This window comes from Anguilla rostrata, chromosome 19 (assembly GCF_018555375.3).
Source record: "Anguilla rostrata isolate EN2019 chromosome 19, ASM1855537v3, whole genome shotgun sequence".
In the NCBI taxonomy this organism is placed as follows: domain Eukaryota; kingdom Metazoa; phylum Chordata; class Actinopteri; order Anguilliformes; family Anguillidae; genus Anguilla; species Anguilla rostrata.
Genome location: NC_057951.1, coordinates 13,415,322 through 13,433,238, shown reverse-complemented (window position 1 = coordinate 13,433,238; position 17,917 = coordinate 13,415,322). Strand labels below are relative to the sequence as shown.

The 17,917-nt window shown below is 49.7% G+C and overlaps 2 protein-coding genes across 7 annotated transcripts; one reads left to right on the top strand and one right to left on the bottom strand.

The window, feature by feature from the left end:
* Positions 1-517: 517 nt before the first annotated feature.
* On the bottom strand, positions 518-9,548 carry LOC135245947 (interferon-related developmental regulator 1-like). 2 transcript variants are annotated; one of them, XM_064319339.1, is made up of 12 exons: positions 9,407-9,548; positions 6,474-6,578; positions 6,207-6,291; positions 5,655-5,779; positions 5,362-5,519; positions 3,806-3,856; positions 3,475-3,653; positions 3,143-3,251; positions 2,565-2,699; positions 2,168-2,296; positions 1,717-1,812; positions 518-1,259 (listed from the first exon to the last, which is right to left on the bottom strand). In XM_064319339.1, exons 1-12 carry the CDS (start codon positions 9,429-9,431, stop codon positions 1,173-1,175), a joined length of 1,284 nt encoding a protein of 427 aa, XP_064175409.1. In that variant the 5' UTR covers positions 9,432-9,548; the 3' UTR covers positions 518-1,172. The 2 variants fall into 2 exon arrangements, with proteins under 2 accessions (XP_064175409.1, XP_064175411.1); XM_064319341.1 differs by having other exon boundaries at positions 6,207-6,288.
* Positions 5,389-17,762, top strand: LOC135245944 (kinesin-like protein KIFC3). Of its 5 annotated transcripts, none has more exons than XM_064319335.1 (17): positions 5,389-5,529; positions 7,646-7,775; positions 8,067-8,165; positions 11,538-11,695; positions 11,837-11,944; positions 12,407-12,523; positions 12,653-12,715; positions 12,818-12,949; positions 13,063-13,176; positions 13,544-13,707; positions 13,965-14,631; positions 14,728-14,870; positions 15,297-15,357; positions 15,699-15,907; positions 16,363-16,549; positions 17,092-17,187; positions 17,284-17,762. In XM_064319335.1, the coding sequence occupies exons 4-17, from the start codon at positions 11,552-11,554 to the stop codon at positions 17,440-17,442; spliced, it is 2,364 nt and encodes a 787-aa protein (XP_064175405.1). In that variant the 5' UTR covers positions 5,389-5,529; positions 7,646-7,775; positions 8,067-8,165; positions 11,538-11,551; the 3' UTR covers positions 17,443-17,762. The 5 variants fall into 5 exon arrangements, with proteins under 5 accessions (XP_064175405.1, XP_064175404.1, XP_064175406.1 ...); XM_064319334.1 differs by having other exon boundaries at positions 10,105-11,695; XM_064319336.1 differs by lacking the exon at positions 8,067-8,165.
* The last annotated feature ends 155 nt before the right edge of the window (positions 17,763-17,917 follow it).

Sequence of the window (17,917 nt, the reverse complement as noted above, 5' to 3'; positions counted from 1 at the left end):
TTCTGTGCCCCTAAATTTGGACTTAGCCAGCCACCGTAGGATCAGATTACTAAATGCTGCCCTACGCAACACAGGGAAGTGAGCTTGCTTGTAAGTCTCTCATTTCTGCTGTCTATTCTTTGTTATCAGTGATGAAGGATGGATGCAAACTGCCTAATTTAAGATTTGTATACCCATATGTTATACCTATACACCTATACGTTAAACCTGTACACATATACGTTATACATATACACTTATACCTATACTCCTATATGTTATACCTGTACATCTATACTTTATACCTATACTCTTATACGTTATACCTACACATTATCACTGGTGCCTCACAAGAGACAGGTGAGATTCAGTATCCCATAATCCATAAATACCCACAGGGTTTTTGGGCAGTGCCAGCGACTGACTGGTGAGATTCAGCGGGCACTGAACACATGCCAGGACTCTGTAGATCAGGCGTTGCTGCAGATCCTCTCCAGCCGTGATTAAAAGGTGAAAAAAACAGGCAAAGACCAGGCAGTTCAGTGGTTGAGTTTATTACCCTCTAGCACCGAGCGTGTGCCATTTGGCCTGGTCCGTCTGTGCAGCATGTCTGCATTCAAAGTGGCATCTCGTCTCACAGGGGCACAGTAACAGTGTTCTTCCACTAGATGTCACCAAAGAGCGCAGATGCCCATGAGGCGCCACTCGCCCCAAAATGGGCGGAGCTGTGGTGTACTGTCCATCACTGACACACAAACCAATCAGAAGATTTGTATCCTCTACAACACAACAGTATGATTAGTTACAAACAGCAAATCCTTTATGGCACATATTAGCTTGACCCACTTTGAGGTTTGTGAGGTTATTCTCCTCCTATTTGTGGGGTAAAAGGACAGGTATCTTTAAGATCGGCCTGCCACTCTGTACAGGTATTCCGTGAATTCAGACATAACAAAATGTACAACAAAAATACAAGAGAACATCATGGTTGCCTGAAATGAAAATGTCAAGGTGAACTACATAGTGCAACTGAAAATGTTACCAAGGTTACAGGTATTCAAATTCGTATTCGTAAATCTAAATATATACACAGATAATTTAACGGTAATAATGGCGGTAATTTACATTTCAGTTTAACCGTACATGAAAATGATAACTGTGAAAAGGGAAGCGAGCTGGACGGCAGTAGAGGTTTAGAATTCGCCGATGTCCGCCCTCTTGTCCCGGACCTTGTTCCTGGCCTTGGTGCGGGCTTTGAAGGCGGCTGCATTGTACAGGTGCTGGAGGAGGACACAACACGTCATCAGCCACTGATGGTCTTAGACCTACACCCATATTTACAGTAACTGCAGTTCTGCTACTGTAATATTCTGGTATTGTCTACCTGAATAATCCCAGCCTCCTGACAAAGAAAAAAAAAAGAAAGTAGAAAAGGTTTGCTCTTGACACAATCTGTCAAGCAAATAAAATAACCGAGTCTGTTCCAGCCTGTGTTCGCTGGTGCTTAACATCTCAGGTGCATCTCCGATTCTCTACGGTAACGAGATGGCAGGCACGCCCCATAGCTATACAGCACCGAGAGTTTGGCACTTTTCAGGGTTCCCTACAGAAACAACCTCAATGACCGAAGACTCTCAGCCCCTGAGAACTTCGTACCCTATGACCTCGTGTGAACACATTCTAGGTTACAGCACATCTCAGGTGAAGGCCTGACGGTAGAGTCACGGGGGGCCTCACCCTCTCGAAGCGGGAGATCTTCATGGCCTTCAGTGTGGCCGAGTCGATCATCATCGGGGGTCCCAGCTCAAACACGCTGCGGATGAACTCGTTTGCCTGTAGGAGGACAGAGGAAGCCGACTGGAGTACCATAGAGAGGGAGTGGACTCTAGAATGTCATACTGCTGGCGCAGTTCCATTGCAGTTAAAAAATAATAAATAATTGTAACCATATTTTCATCTGTTTGATTACCAGAGTTGTGCTCTGCTGTAGGCGCACATTTCTAATGGTATGTCAGTCATACTTTTTGGTGGTATTTATGGTCTGGATTCCACATTTGGAAAAATCCCAGAAAAAAATCATAATCAAGCCTCTGTCAGAAAATGAATGAACTGGTTATGGGACAATGGCAGCTGTGTGTGTGTGGGGGGGGGGTTGTGTGTCTGCTGTGTGTGAGGGGGGGGGACCCACCTGCAGATGGTAGTTCATTCCAGAGCCCACAAATTCCCGGAATGCTTCGTACGTCCTCTTCCTCACCCAGCTGTCGAGGTCCATGCGCTCCGTACCGAAGCGGATCGTCTCGCTCTGGAAGTCGCCCTCCTGCTCGGGAACAGAGACACACTCAGCGCGCTCGCTCGCACACGCACATACACACAAACTATCACCCACACAACGTGCACACACATCCGTGCACGAACACACACACACACACACTCAGTGCACACACACAGCGTATGTGCACACACACATCCGCACACACACACACGACACACACCGGCACACCACACACGCACACGCACAGCACACACCACACACACACACACACACACACACACACACACACAGCTGGCCCTCTCGGAGACCCCACCTCCACGGCTCGCAGGACGTCCCGGAACGCAGATCTCTGCCTCCTCTTGTCGTTCTTGGCTCGGTGCTTGTTGCAGTCGGTGGCCAGAGAGCTGAGCTTCGTGCACAGAGGGTCCAGGCCCTCGTACTCAAACTCCTGCAGAGAGAGAGAGGGGCGCTCGCTTACCTCTGCTGGACACACTGACTAATACCGGCAGTTATAATCAGCAGTTCTGTTCAATAGGCAGTTATAACTCCAGCAGTTCTGTTTCAAGGCAGTTATATACTGAGTTCTGTTCTACAGGCAGTTATAATCAGCAGTTCTGCTCCACAGGCAGTTATAACTGATTCTGTTCCACAGGCAGTTATAACTGGTCCTGTTCTACAGGCAGTTATAATCAGCAGTTCTGCTCCATAGGCAGTTATAACTGGTCCTGTTCTACAGGCAGTTATAATCAGCAGTTCTGCTCCATAGGCAGTTATAACTGGTTCAGTCCTACAGGCAGGCGGTTATATAGAGCAGCTGACAGTGGCCCAAACCCCAGGCAGATGAGCGTGACTAAGCCCAGGCCTGCGCCAGTAGCAGGGAGGCGCACTCACAGGGTCCAGGTCCCTGGCCAGCTCAAACAGGAGGGCCACGGTCTCTCCTGCAGCGATCCTCATGTTCACGTCCTCACACTCCAGCAGGCTGGGCAGCCTGGGCAGGTGCCTGCAAGCACAGGAGGGCCCCCCCAGCACGTCAGCGCAAGAGAACGACCGCCAAACACACGCGTGTGTGTGTGTGTGGTCCTGTGAGCGCCAGAGAGTGTGAGGGTTTACACACTACTCTCCCGTCCAATGCGGTTAGCCCAGGAGGGATTCCCCAGAAGGCTGTGCAGCTGACCATGGTGGGGGCTGGATTAAGCAGGATATGCCAGTAGGGGGCAGCTTACTTGCGGATGATGCAGCGCAGCTGGGCGGGGGGGCAGATGGTGAGGAGCAGGGCCCAGGCCAGCAGGGCGTGGTGGTGCAGCAGGGTGACCTGGGGGCTGAAGACGGGCCGCGTCCCGTCTGGCCGGGCGTAGGACCTGCTGAACAGGCTCTCGAAGCCCTCCATGGTGCCGTACACGTCCTGTACATCAGTATGACACGCACACACCGGTACTGTACACTTTAAACTCCGTTTCACAGGCCTTACTAAGCAGAACCAGGTGACTTAGTGCGCTGAAAAGCAGCAGGTTTTACTCTGTGAAAAAACAGACAGAAAGCCAGCGCTGCACTCACCAGAATGTCATCCTCTGAGACCAGACTGCAGACGCCCAGACTGGTCGCGCACTGAAACAGAAGAGCAGAGCAAACGGCTTACAGCCGGGGTCCTGCAGACAGGCGCTGGTAGTGGAAGAACGACGAGAGAGGGTAAATTAAGACCTTCTCAGGGCCTTTACTTTGGGCTTTTAAAAAATAAGCCGGTGCTTCTGTACAGAGTCTATACAAGGTCACTTTCTTTATGACACCTTTTCCTGTGTGACATTAAGCAATATAAATACAGGGAGCCCTGCAGACCAACCACAAAGACACCTTTAAAAGCACAATGTGCCTGTTTACAGCGGCTTTGGGCAGTGTGTGCGTAACCAGCCCCCCCGTTCACCCTGACGTGATCTCTGCTGCGTCACGCTGCTCGATACTGTGAACCTCTGCCCTCGCCCTTCCAGGCCTAGTGATAAGCATGTTGTGTACTCAGCAGTAATGGCCTTGTCAGTCACTCTGGGTTAGACAGACCGGAGTTTAAGGCACATGCTCTAGCTGATAAAGACAGTGCACACTCTCCAGCTGTAAGGGGACAGTGTTATAAGGGCACAGTGCTGTAAGGGGACAGTGTTATAAGGGTACAGTGCTGTAAGGGTACAGTGTTATAAGGGCACAGTGCTGTAAGGGGACAGTGTTGTAAGGGTACAGTTTTATAAGGGAACAGTGCTTTAAGGGGACAGTGTTGTAAGGGTGGTGTAAGGGAACATTGTTATTAGGGGACAGTGTTGTAAGGGGACAGTGTTATAAGGGTACAGTGTTATAAGGGGACAGTGTTATAAGGGTACAGTGCTGTAAGGGGACAGTGTTGTAAGGGTACAGTTTTATAAGGGGACAGTGTTATAAGGGAACAGTGCTTTAAGGGGACAGTGTTGTAAGGGCAGTGCTGTAAGGGGACAGTGTTATAAGGGTACAGTTTTATAAGGGGACAGTGTTATAAGGGAACAGTGCTTTAAGGGGACAGTGTTGTAAGGGCAGTGCTGTAAGGGGACAGTGTTATAAGGGCACAGTGCTGTAAGGGGACAGTGCTTTAAGGGCACAGTGCTGTAAGGGGACAGTGCTTTAAGGGGACAGTGTTGTAAGGGTGGTGTAAGGGAACATTGTTATTAGGGGGCAGTGTTATTAGGGGACAGTGTTATAAGGGTACAGTGCTGTAAGGGGACAGTGTTGTAAGGGTACAGTTTTATAAGGGGACAGTTTTATAAGGGAACAGTGCTTTAAGGGGACAGTGTTGTAAGGGCAGTGCTGTAAGGGGACAGTGTTATAAGGGTACAGTTTTATAAGGGGACAGTGTTATAAGGGAACAGTGCTTTAAGGGGACAGTGTTGTAAGGGCAGTGCTGTAAGGGGACAGTGTTATAAGGGCACAGTGCTGTAAGGGGACAGTGCTTTAAGGGCACAGTGCTGTAAGGGGACAGTGCTTTAAGGGGACAGTGTTGTAAGGGTGGTGTAAGGGAACATTGTTATTAGGGGACAGTGTTATAAGGGTACAGTTTTATAAGGGGACAGTGCTATAAGGGAACAGCACACACTCACTGCTTGTCTGGCCTGCAGGTTGGCAGAGCCGTCGTTGAGGATGTTCTTGAAGACGGGCTTGAGGGTCTTGAACACCTCCTCGCTCTCGATGCCGGAGCCCAGCTGGATGCAGAGCAGGCAGGCCAGGGAGGCGGCCGCTCCCTGCTCCTCCCCCTTACCTGGAAACAGGTAGAGCAGGGAAGCTCCTTAAACACTCAGTCACTTAAAAGTGGGTTTCAGTCCCAGGGCTGAACCCCCAAACATGGGCAAGCACAATAATAACTTGTATAATATATTAATACAGTATAGTGTACCTTTCTTCAGGCAGCGTTCGATGCTGTCAGTGATGGTCATCCTCCTCTCCAAGATGAACTCGTACAGGATTTTTGTTGCCATGGCAGTTTTCAACCCGTCCAGAGCTCCCTGCCTAGTTTTCGCACTGCGTAGAGGAAATGGGGCAAAGGCCATTCCGTCATTAGTGTAATACATTACACTGATCTTAATTAAAAGGGTTGTTAGAACAACCAAAGACTATATGCTACCCGCGCCTCTAGATCTCGTTTATGAGAATGCTGACAGCGTACTGCTGAGGTACAGAGAAGGATGAAGAGGGGAAATATTTTTAGGGAAACGCAGCGCGGCCCGGGAATCAGCCACAGCTGTCAGTGCATCAAGTTTTCCTCCTGACTGCAGGAGGCCTTCTGAAGCTCGGCACACAGAGTGCGGTTTGGCATTCCTTCACCTCTGGGATGTTTGCAGCGTGACAAAGATGCAATCTTAAAAGATAAACTGGGGAGGGGGGGGCAAGACCGTGCAGATCATAAAGAAGAGCACTGAAAGATTTGGGAGAGGCGAAGCGAGCTGACCTCTTGTCCACGGTGCTGTCGATGAAACCCTTCAGCTTGTACTGGAAGTTCTCCAGGACCCCATCCTCCATCCCGTCCCCTCCTGCTCAGTTACAAACAGCGAAAAGCCATCAGCAAAGCACACTTTATTTCACCGTCATCAAGCCCAGCACAGCCCCAACTCGAGTAGAAGTTCTGTCTGACAGTAAGGGGCTTTAGGGGCGCGATACTTCCTGGTGCAGCGGAGCAGGGCATTGTGGGCCGCTGCAGCGGCGGGAGACGCCTCACCTTCCTCCGGCAGGCTGGCCGAGTCGCTGAAGCTGCTGCAGTGGCTGAGCGTTTCTATGGAGACGTCCTCGTCACTGAAAGGCTGCCCAGCTCTCTGCGGGGCCCCTGTCACAGACAGCACAGACAGCACAGACAGCACAGACAGGACAGGCCACACGTCAAACGTCTGCGTGCAAAATCTTCAGATCACGTGGTGGAGAAAGAGAACCCGCAGGGTGTGCAGGCCCAGGCTTGATGCAGTGCAGAACGGCTTCTAGACCTAAATGTTTTGTTCTCGTCGTTTTATGTACTTTAGTTCTCGTACAGGTCTGTGATCTAGATGCTTCCGTGTACAAGTGTGTGAAGCAGCTGCAGAGACTAACAGGTAGAGGAAGCCCTGGTTTACACACAGCAGTGTGATGACTGCAGTGAACTGTGATGTAATGGGATATGAAGGACCTGATTGGTGGACACCTGTGAGTGCGTGTGCACCGGTGTGGGAGCCGATGCTGCTGGCGGAGTTCAGGCTGTCCTGGCCTGCAGCTTGTCACCAACTGCCATTTCATTTCATAAAACGGCTTGATAAGGACCGAAGTTCGATGACTGAAGGACAAGCAAAGCAGTCTGATTTGGGGAAAAGAACTGCCACGTTGCCTTAGATACAGGCAGCCTAGATTAGTGTAGCTAAGCCCCTCTGACACCGAGCAGTAAGGAAAGAGAAACACTGCGGGGCTTGTATTAAATTATTCCAGCCTAAACGCCTCCTGCTTCTACATCAAATTGCCAAGAAATGTTATTAATAAATCTCAAATTAACTTCCAGTGACCTTTCAGAACACAATTTGCTCACATTCAAAGCACACGTTCTCCTTGAAGTACACCTGTACATTTCAGAATGAGAATCTGTGTTCCCCTGGAAACAACTGTAGACATTCTGATCACATGACCGAAAACATGCTGGCTGGCTGGCTTTCAGCTGTTACCTGGTCCGTTTTCGGCTGGACCGCAACAGCGGGGCCAGCCCTACAAATGCGAATGTCTGTGACTGAGTGATGAAGTTACACCATTGGTCGCCCAAGTTGTAAAGTTACACCATTGGTCGGCCAGAGAGGTCCAGCCATATCCAAGGTTTGACCTGGTTTTATCAGTTGAGCAGTGGAAAATTCACTCTGTGTTCTCTTATTTTTTTTACAGCGTCATCAAGGGCTCCTGATATGACTCCTCTGACTGTGCAGACACAGGACAAACACAGCTGGGGAAAATTCCGCAGAATTTCTGCCAGCGAGCGCGCCACCAGCACCCTTACCCTTTTTAAAATGGAAAGGTCAGAGTCAGTACCTCCTCTACACTCTCTGGATGATAAGCCCTTCTGGCTCAATACTGTTCCATGCAACAAGTTATAGATTTTGTACCACAGGTCATTTACAGATCTGAACCAGCTGTATAGTCTGTATGTATTTATGCTTCTCTGGATTTGAGCTTCTGCCAAGCGATTTTACTAGTGCACAGCTGGTTTATATCAATGATGTAAAAAATCATCTCCTTGGGTTTAGGCAAGTAAAAAAAACTGCATGCAGGGCTGAGATTGAAGAATACACTGCGTTGTGAACTACAGGATGAATATGCCCCCTGTGCCTGGTGGGGCTGTAATCCAAGCCAGAAGCGTTAAGAGGGGACTTTGAGAGGAATCTGAGGAATCATGATGTGCCTATAGGTAAACCAGCCCGTCGGATGTCTCTGTTATGAATGAAACGGACACGGGTGGAACAGTGAGCAGTACACGTGATTGCATTCACGTGGCAATCTATAAAACACACGCGCGCCCGCATCGCAGCCAGGCCCTGCTGGCCAGTCAGCTGCTCCGTGTGTGTAGCCATAGCATACGTGCTAAACGCCATAAAGTCGCGATCAATTTAATCATTCATTTGTCATTAACAGACGGCTAGCTAAACGTAGCTATCTACATTTAAATGCGTTGATTTAACGACTCCATTACCTAGTTGGAGTAAGATCAGTTCAGCTAGCTGAATACCATTTTTTTTAATGTGCGTAAACCTTGAAATTACAAAAACAGAACATCATCTGTTATAGTGGTAACTAGCTAACGATTTTATCACCTGCACTTCGTGCAGCAGCTTGCAAAATGTAGTATTGGAACTGTCGCCTTAGCAACTTTGTAAAACATCTTATTAGTTCATTCACACTCAACTCTCGGGGGACAGTTCTTGATTATACGAGAAACTGGCAGTTATTGGTGTTTCCATTGCATAAGGTTCCTAGATATCTTATTCCCAGATAACCTGTTATTTGCTAAAATAGGAGTTTCCAACGCTGTAGACAAGGCCGTTGTGTATCAACAAATACATCTAAGTTTGTATTGGGTTTTTATCAGAATGACAATATTTACATTTACTTAAAACGCTACACGGAAACAAGTTTGCGTATTTTTATTAAAGCTAGCAAACGTTAGGAACGCAAGACAAATACCCCATACACTGCACTTAACTATGCTTAATAAAGCCAGATTAAATCTTATCACCATAGACAAGAAGTTATATTGCGTGTTTTAGTAATTCCATGATACGTGGCGCGCAAATTTCCTTTACTGATTCGCGCCAGATGTCCCATAAATTGCTTCTCAGGAGCTTACTATGATAGTCAAAATCGAATTGCGACCTACATCGTCAGTCTGTTTTTATGTTGAGCGTTGCGAATCGCCTTCATAATTATTAGATAGATTTTTATTACACATGCAATACCAACAGCTGGATCCCTCCACGTAAAACACACAGGCCACAAAACGGTGGGTAATGTAGTTACATCAAGCATAGCTCATTGTCCATTTACTCCCGATATTTTCATATAAATGACTGCAATTCCCAACGTTCCTTTCGCACACATCATGGCTGGAATGTGACGATCGGTCATCATAATCATGCTGGCATCATTCCTTACCTCTCCTCTTCTTGGACCGTGGCATCTTCGTTTAGAAAAAAAAGAAATAAAGGTGTTCACAAAAATCAGCCAATAGAAGACCAGTTTTTTGTGAAATGTCTCTTCAAATAAAAATCTTCAGGTGGCACTGTTAATAGATAAGAATCGAAAGCAGTCCCGGTAAAAAACTGCGAACAAAAACGACTCATTTTCCCTCTAAAACTACGGCTGAGCAGAGTACTACTGGCAGCCCGGTTTTATACTGTCCATGCGTCACACGTAAAATGAGGTGGTTCTTCGCGGGAAAGCACCCTACTGTCATCCGGAGAGCCAATCTGGTCGCTGGACTCCGGGGTGTGGAGTGACGATAGATTTGTCTGACGCAATGCTGCAAGAATTAGTTTGTGTCACGTTCCCATGCAGACAGTGACGGCGGAGTACGATCATAGTGATTTGAGTTCTATAAAACTGCCGGCTACTATCCTATAAAAATAGATTGCATTTTGCAAGTAACTTTTCATAGCATTCAAAGACGTTGTGACTAGACGAGTATTGTAAGAGAGTATAAGAATGGGGACAGGGAGGGAGGCAGATCAGTTTAACCACTGTGTGTGTGAATCCCTCCCACCAAAAAAAAAAAAAAAAAGGGGGAAAAAAAGCCGAAGTCCTTGGCAGGAAGAGCTGCTAATGTACTATGGTTTTTATTTTCATTTTTACAGACTTGACTGGTCTTTAGTGACGATTGTTCCTGCTCTCAGTGAGTCCCGTACAGTTTACAGGTGTGGAAATTCCGCTTGCAGACTTTAACTTGGTGCATGTTTCGAGCAGGGCTCTTACGCACAGCTGAACTCTGCCTGGGCTGCTGGTTATCAGCTGTCAGCAGTGAGAGCTGCAAGCCTGCCCATTCCCCACTTTACCCTATCTCTCCAGCACACGTGCGTCTGTGTATGGACTGTGTAAGCCTGGACCAGGGCTGCCCAACCCCGTTCCTGAAGATTTACCATCCCGTAGGTTTTCAGTTCAACCCTAATCTGGCCCACCTGATTCGACTAATTAACAGCTCAACAGAGATCTCTAGCTGTTGAATGCAGTGCAGGCTGCTCTGTTAGGGTTGGAGTGAAAGCCCACTGGACGGTAGATCTCCAGGAACAGGGTTGGGCAGCCTATGCGTATGACCTGCGTATGGTTGGAGTATGTGTAAGCACTATGTAGAATTGGGTATGGGTTTGTCCTGTGTAGCGCTGGAGTAAGTGTATGTGTTATGTAGAGTTAGAGTATGTTCCGTTTCAACTTCATGGACAAATGACTGCCTGTAGTCCTCCTTCAGCTCTGCTGGTTTTCATTATTACATGGCATTTTAAAAATCAATATGAGCTGCTCATTACACAGTTAATTCACGTAACCTGCTTACATGGGTCTGAGGTGGGTGCTATTAAAGGTGAAAACAGAAACCAGCATTGCTCGTGTCTCTCCAGGACCAGGGTTGCCCGACCCCTGACTTGGTGTAAGAGATCAAAATGTATTTCAGAAACTTTAAAGTGATGATGAGTGTCTGAATTTAATTTTAAAAAATGATATGATGAATTTCAGTCTACCAAACTATAAATGGAAATTCAACTAGTTACTGTACCTTTCGCAGTTACTGACTGTGTGTGTATGTGTAGGTGTTAGTGATCACATAATTAACATAGTTGAGTATTCAGTACGTGGTTATTTTATTATATTCAATATTATAAAAAACGTATCCAGAAGTCATTGGAATAATTTCAGTCATAATGTCAATGGATGCGACCTGAAGTTTACTCGTTGCCCATGGCAACCATCTTCCGCCTGTCATTTGCGCAGCCCGCGCTCGGTACCATTGCACGACGCTGGAAGAGGCAGACGGTTGTCGGACAGTTGTTATTTCTCATAGACTTGCAAACTATATTGGTTTAAAAATGACTTGCTCACAGAGCCACACGAATACCTGTGTGCAGTGCCAATTCCGGTTTATTTAAATAGCATCATCTGCAAAATTGACTACATAACTTTTAGACTTTTCATGTGGAAAAATACAATCTAGAATTTGCAAAAGAGCCACAGTGGGATCGAGTGCACGCGCAGGTTTCGAACGTCCGTTTCACGAAGAGCTGTCCAACTTAATTTTAAGACCCCAGCTGGGATATGGGTAGCGCTGCCTCCGTAGCGGATGCCAAGAAAGAAGAGGTCGAGCCGGTTCCCTGTCGAGCACCTGGGGATGATGCCGAATTTAAAGATGACAAGAGCATCGCGCCTGATAACGTCGAAGAAGAAGAAACATCCCGGCAAGTACGTGTAAATTGCGTCTCTGTTCCATAGCTTACAAACGCGGTGCATCCCAACCGACTGTTGTAGGAATGCTGCTTGGGCCGCCCGAACATTTCACCACTCTTGCGATTCCCATTTACAATTTAAATTAATACGTTTCAGGAACCTACAAGTCACGCAATTGAAATTTCGTCCAGTGACGAGAGCATTACGGAGATGCAGGACGAGGCAGTTGAAGAAATCGAGACCATGTTTAAAAAGACAATGGCCGTGAGTAGATAAACCCCAAATAGTTAGAATAACTATTGTTTTCTAACTGTTTATTTTACTTTACGTCAATCCGAGAAGGATGGGTTGGGTTTCCCTTTACGGTCTATGTCCTGTTGTCACCCAACACCTGAAGGTATAGCAGTCTTGGGTTACTTGGCTCTTGTTTTCTATTTTGACACCTTGGGAGGCTTTATGCCTTGGAAAAGTTTTTTCTGTCAGCTTATGTTTTATCTCAGCTAAAATAACAATAGCACATCTGCAGAGAGACAGCAGTGAGCGTAATTTAAAAGTAGCATTCCTCTAAATCACATCACAGGAGCCATAACTGTTGCTTCATTGACTCAATTATTGTTTAAGCCAGTGCAGTATCAGCTAGCCTGCAGGATGTGGTGCATTGTGCTGCAGGTGATGTGTAATTATATTGTCAGGCAGTTTGTTAATGTTTAATTTCCCTGTCTTCAGGAGGCATCCACAGAAACGGAAGGGCCTTTAGCCTTTGAGAGTTTCCTGCATAAGAACGGCACTCTGTACAGCTGTTTCAGCCAACACGGAAGCCGCGTGTACGTTGATGAGACGAACGTAAGCATGCTTCTGCCGCAGTAACGCTGATCATGCAGACTGCATTAACACTGTTGCATTTCATAATACCTTTTGTACTGAGTGTTTATGGTTTATGAATAATAATAATAATAGTAATATTTCTCAAAGGGTCTTGTCCCGTTTCCAGATGAGTGGTACAGCGAAGGACGGTTCATTAATGCCACAAACGAGGTAAAGCTGAACACATTCTCAAAATAAAAGTCACGTTATTAATCTGTGTGCTGGGGAAGGGGAAGCTTTGTCTGTCTGTCCGTCTGTCCGTCCCACGCGCAGCAGGCACTCAGCCAAAACGCGGCTCCCTCCGGCAGCCAGCCCACGCCCGCCGAACCCGCGTTTGCCGAAGACGACCGCGCCAGTGCCGTGTACATCCAGGGGAAGGGCATGCTCATGACCTACATGTTTGAGGTAGCTGGAACTGCCCGGAACGTTTCAGAACCGCCAACCCCACTTGCCCCCACCCCAAAGCTGTGGAGGGGGTTGGAGAGGGACTGTGATGCTCTGCACTCTGCCCCCTGCAGGAGAAGGCCAACGTGTGCAGATACTTTGACGCTCAGTCGGGGCTGTGGCTCCTGCTGCCGCTGCAGTGGGAGATGAACATCGACTTCGTCAGAATCCGAATTCAGCAAGTCATGGTGAACGTCTGCCTTCTGCATTTTAGTTTTTCTGTTCCTAATCCCAAGCCACTGCCACCCCTGCCCTTTATTTATTTATTTATTTTCTAGTTTCCCTTTTCTTTCTCTTTTTGTATATTTATTTCTTATTATTGTATATATTATTCATTTTTGCAACACCTCCTCTTTAGGAAACTTAAAAATATTTATTCATTTACATATTGGCTACTTTCCCTTTTCTTTCCTGTTTGTATATTTATTTACGTATCTATTTATTTAATAACCATGCATTAGTTTAACTGTTCTCTTTAGGTGTTTTAAACGAACGCTGTTCTTCTCCTCCGGTCAGTGGCTGTTCTCACCGCGCTCTCCTTTGTGCCGCACGCAGGGCGCCCTGCCGGGGCTGGCCGACCCGACGGAGGTCACCGCGGCCCTCCGGCAGTGCAGCTACGACCCTGACGAGGTCATCTCCGCCTACCTCTCCATCTTCGGAGACGCGCTGCTCCAGCCGGGCCAGGGAGAGCAGGGCGGCAGGGAGCTGCATTCCTTCAGGTGAGCGAGCCCCAGCGCTGCTGCAGGTAAGAGGTACTGTATTTAGACACTGCGTCTGTGTCTCTAATGCTTTATCTGCTTGGTCTTCATTGGGGTTACCTCCACACTGAAAACTTTTTTTGTTACTGAATCACTGGGACCATTGAAATGGTATATAGAGATATTCATTTGCCTGTACTTGCATGGCTGTAATTAGACTGTGTTTTTAGCCTCCTGCTGGGTGTGCATAGAGTGTGTTGCGCCTCCCCTCTGCTCAGGACTCACCTAGAGAAGGAGCGGGTGATAGAGGACCTGAGGCAGAGGCTGCTGCTCAAAGAGCAGGAGGTGGAGAGGCTGGTCCAGAGGAACAGCCAGCTGTCCCGTGAGACGCAGAACCTGTCCGACACGCTCCAGCACCTCCACCGCACGGTGGCCGAGCTGGAGGCGGGCCAGCAGGAGGCGCGGGAGAGGGTCCGGGCCCTGCTGGCCCGCCGCCCCGCGCTGCCCCCCCCAGCCCGGCCCGAGCGGCGGCCCGCCGTGGACCCCGCCCGCCTGCAGGCGCTCGCCACCCTGACGCGCGGCCTCAACGTCGCCGGCAAGCAGCTGCGCTCGGCGGCGGGCCGGTGGCTGCAGGACGCGCGCCGCCAGGTCGCCCAGCTGGAGGAGGAGGCGCTGCGGCTGGCCCGGGCCCAGGAGGAGGCGCGCAGGGAGGCGCAGGAGCTCCGCGCGCTGTACAGGAGGGAGGCCCTGGAGAGGAAGGCGCTCTACAACAGGCTGCTGGAGCTGCAGGGGAACATCCGCGTCTTCTGCCGCTGCCGGGCCAGCACCGCCGCCGCCGCCAGCCCCTGCCTGGAGGTCACCTCCGAGGAGGAAGTGGCCGTCAGCCAGAAGAGCGGCAAGAGGAAGTTCCTCTTCGACAAGGTGTACTCCTCTAGCGCCTCTCAGGTGAGAGCGGGTACTGCAGGCAGGGTTTAAATGCAGCTGCTCTGGCTGACCCCGCCTCTCTCTCTCTCTCTCTCTCTCTCTCCCCTCTCGCTGCAGGAGGCTGTGTTTGAGGGGACCCTGCCAGTCATAGCCTCCTGCGCAGACGGGTATAACGTCTGCATTCTGGCCTACGGGCAGACGGGCTCGGGGAAGACCTACACCATGATGGGGCGCAGAGATAAGCCAGGGGTTAATGTTCGGTAGGCCCCCGGAGCGCCTGCTCTCACGCCCAGGGCCACGCGGCTGGCCCGGCCAGCTCGGATTGACCCGCAGACCAATCACGACGGAGATCAGAAATGAAGGATTCTCGTTTCCTGAATCCCTGTCGATACTGCGGCTGGTGTGAGAGCAGAGAGAAGTCTGGTGGTAATTTCTGCTGTGTGAACGCGGGGCATCAGTAAGTCAGCGCTCTTCAGGACAAACGCGCTCGCGTTACGCGCTCCAGCGCGCTCGGGTTTCAGCCCAGGGGTCCGGTTGCCTGTGTCTGCCGGAGGCCACACGCAGATCTCTGCTGCGTCCTGTCACCGCAGTCATCCTCCGCTGTAGTTCCCCTGGCAGTGTCATATAGTGTGACCTGAGCCCCACTGAGCCAGAGGGACTCACTGCCTTTCTGTCTGTGTCTGCAGGTCAGTCAGGGAGCTCCTACGCATTTGTGAAGAGAGAGAAAAGGTCACCTATGCCCTGAAGGTACGTATGTTTTAATAATGAGCTCAGCAAATGAGCACATCGCAGTCCCATTTAACGAGGTGGGGATCAGACACCGTGCAGTCACCTGATTACTTGTTGACTACACGGACAATGGTGGGATGCAGAGACGAATAGCGCATTTACAGTAAAATCACAAGCAGGCCACAGAAATGGGCCTAATATCTCAGCTTAATGCATCATGTCTCCCCTCTTATATGCAGGGCTTTAGGTGTGTGGCCCCCTGTATGTTACATTGTACAGTTTCATCATTAACAGCCACTGTTTACAGAATGACTACATTACCCAGCATTCTCTAAGCTCCCCCCGTCTCACCCTTTCAGATCTCCATGTTAGAAGTTTACAACGACAGCTTGAACGACCTCTTGGCAAAGAGCGCGACGGGTCATTTGGAGATCAGGACCCAAGGGAAGTCCGTCAGCGTTCCCGGGCTCACCGCCGTGGAGGTGAAGACGGAGGAGGACATTTTAAGCGTCATGGAACTGGGTGAAAAAAACAGAAAGATCGCCTCGACCAAAATGAACATAGAGAGGTACTGAGAGTTTTATTTTTTTAACTGTCGTTTGTGTTTCAGTTGTTAGCACTGCATGATGTATTTGCAGTTCCTCTGGGTAAGGTGGTCTACTCTGATGCATCATTTTGAACCCAAGCTGTGATATTACAGTATCATCTGAGCTCAGAGCTGAAGATGATTTGTGATTGATATGATCTGTGTTCTGCTTTAAATCATGGAATGTAGGGGCTAACCGGTCGGTCAGCTCCACATTCATAACAGTGATCACAGATAAAAGTCATTCATGAAGTTTCCCCCCCGGTCAGTACTCTGGTACACCCCTCAGTATCCCACATCCAAATGTCAAGCAGTACCTCAGACACAGAACAAGCGCAAGTCAGTGGCTAGCATGGCAGGTACTGTATCTTTATTAAAGGAGCTGAGAAGATGGATACTACAGGAAGTGACATCACGTGACTCTGTCCCGCCCACAGCTCCCGTTCCCACCTCATCCTCACCCTGCGGGTGGATGGGACGGACACCGTCTCCGGGGCAACCTCCCGCGGCACCCTCACCCTGTGTGACCTGGCGGGGTCAGAGCGCATCTCCAAAACTGAGGCCAAGGGGGCCCGGCTGCTGGAGGCCGCCTCCATCAACAAATCCCTGACCGCCCTGGGACAGGTCAGCCAATGGGAGTGGAGAGGGGGTGGGGCAAGGCTAATTGCGCAGAGGCCATCTGAACCAGGGATGCCCAAGCCTGTTCCTGGATATCTGCTGTCCTGTAGGTTTTCACACCAGCCCTAACAAAACAGTCCTCATTCAACAGATCACTTTGAGCTGCTAATGAGTAGAATCAGGCATGTCAAATTAGGGCTGAAATGAAAACCTACAGGGTGGTAGATCTCCAGGAACAAGGCTGGGCTGCCCTGGTCTGAACATTTTCTGTGTACAGCACAGGTGTCAAACTCCAGTCCTGGAGGGCCGCAAGTGTCTGCTGGTTTCCGTGCTGTTGTCCAGCGGCTCATTTAAGTCATTGATTGGCTAAAGAATATAAGCACTGTGGTCTCAAGGCCTTAGTTAGCAGCTGATTGAAAGGAAGCCACAGATACCTGCAGTCACTGCAGCCCCCCTGGGTATGTGGTTATTATGCGTAGCGTGCTGATGAGGTTCTGATGAGCTGTGTTAAGCCCCAGTGACCCGACTGTACCGCCCCCCCTGCCCAGGTGTTCAGCGCTCTGAAAAGCAACGCGCTGCACGTGCCCTTCAGGAACTCCAAGCTCACGCACCTGCTGCAGCCCTGCCTCAGCGGAGACGCCAAGGTAAGGCCCAGTCTGCCAGGGGAGCACTGCTTTGGGGCATTACCCAGCATCCTTAGCGCGCTCTCCTGACAGCGCCGTGCCCTCTGCTCGCCGCAGGCCTGCGTGTTCGTGAACGTCAGCCCGGAGCCCAAGGACCTGCCGGAGACGCTCAGCACCCTGCAGTTCGGCTCTTCCGTCCGGCAGGTGGCCCTGGGCCGAGCCGCTCAGCACGCCATGCCCGCCGCCCCGGGGCACGGCGCCAAGGCTGAGAGATAACCGCTGCCCCGCTCACCCGCTCCGGGGGCATGGCATCCACACCGCTGCCCCGCTCACCCACCCGGACGCATGGCACACCTCTGCCCCGCTCACCCGCCCGGGGGCATGGCACACCGCTCGGGTACGAGGGACGTTTGTGTCTTTGTGCTTCTGCCATTCGGAAGGGGGCCGGTAAGACGGACTCAACCAAACATGTAAAGAGTGAATAATGATCTCTGTGGGACGCTGCACATTGGGTGTGGGTGTGGATTTTTGTTCCTGCGCTGTCTCTGGGATTTAAAAGGCGCTAAGTGGTCTGATTAAAGCAGCACTGGAAGCTTTGTTTTGGCCTGGCGCACTGTCGCTCAAGGGGGAGTGGTTTGTGAATGTGTGGTGTGACTCGTACCTCTGACCACATCCTGCTCTTGGGTGATGGTTGACATCAATGTTTAGTGAAATTCTGAAGCCCTTCACACACACCCTGATATGACACCTT

Coding starts and splice junctions, on each gene's coding strand:
- LOC135245947 (XM_064319339.1), bottom strand. CDS start 9,431: ATGCCACGGTCCAAGAAGAGGAGAG. Junction 3,857..5,361: donor ACCTGCAGGCCAGACAAGCA/GTGAGTGTGTGC, acceptor CTTCTGTTTCAG/TGCGCGACCAGTCTGGGCGT. Junction 2,700..3,142: donor TGGCCAGGGACCTGGACCCT/GTGAGTGCGCCT, acceptor CTCTCTCTGCAG/GAGTTTGAGTACGAGGGCCT.
- LOC135245944 (XM_064319336.1), top strand. CDS start 11,552: ATGGGTAGCGCTGCCTCCGTAGCGGATGCCAAGAAAGAAGAGGTCGAG. Junction 11,945..12,406: donor TGTTTAAAAAGACAATGGCC/GTGAGTAGATAA, acceptor CCCTGTCTTCAG/GAGGCATCCACAGAAACGGA. Junction 12,716..12,817: donor TCATTAATGCCACAAACGAG/GTAAAGCTGAAC, acceptor TCCCACGCGCAG/CAGGCACTCAGCCAAAACGC.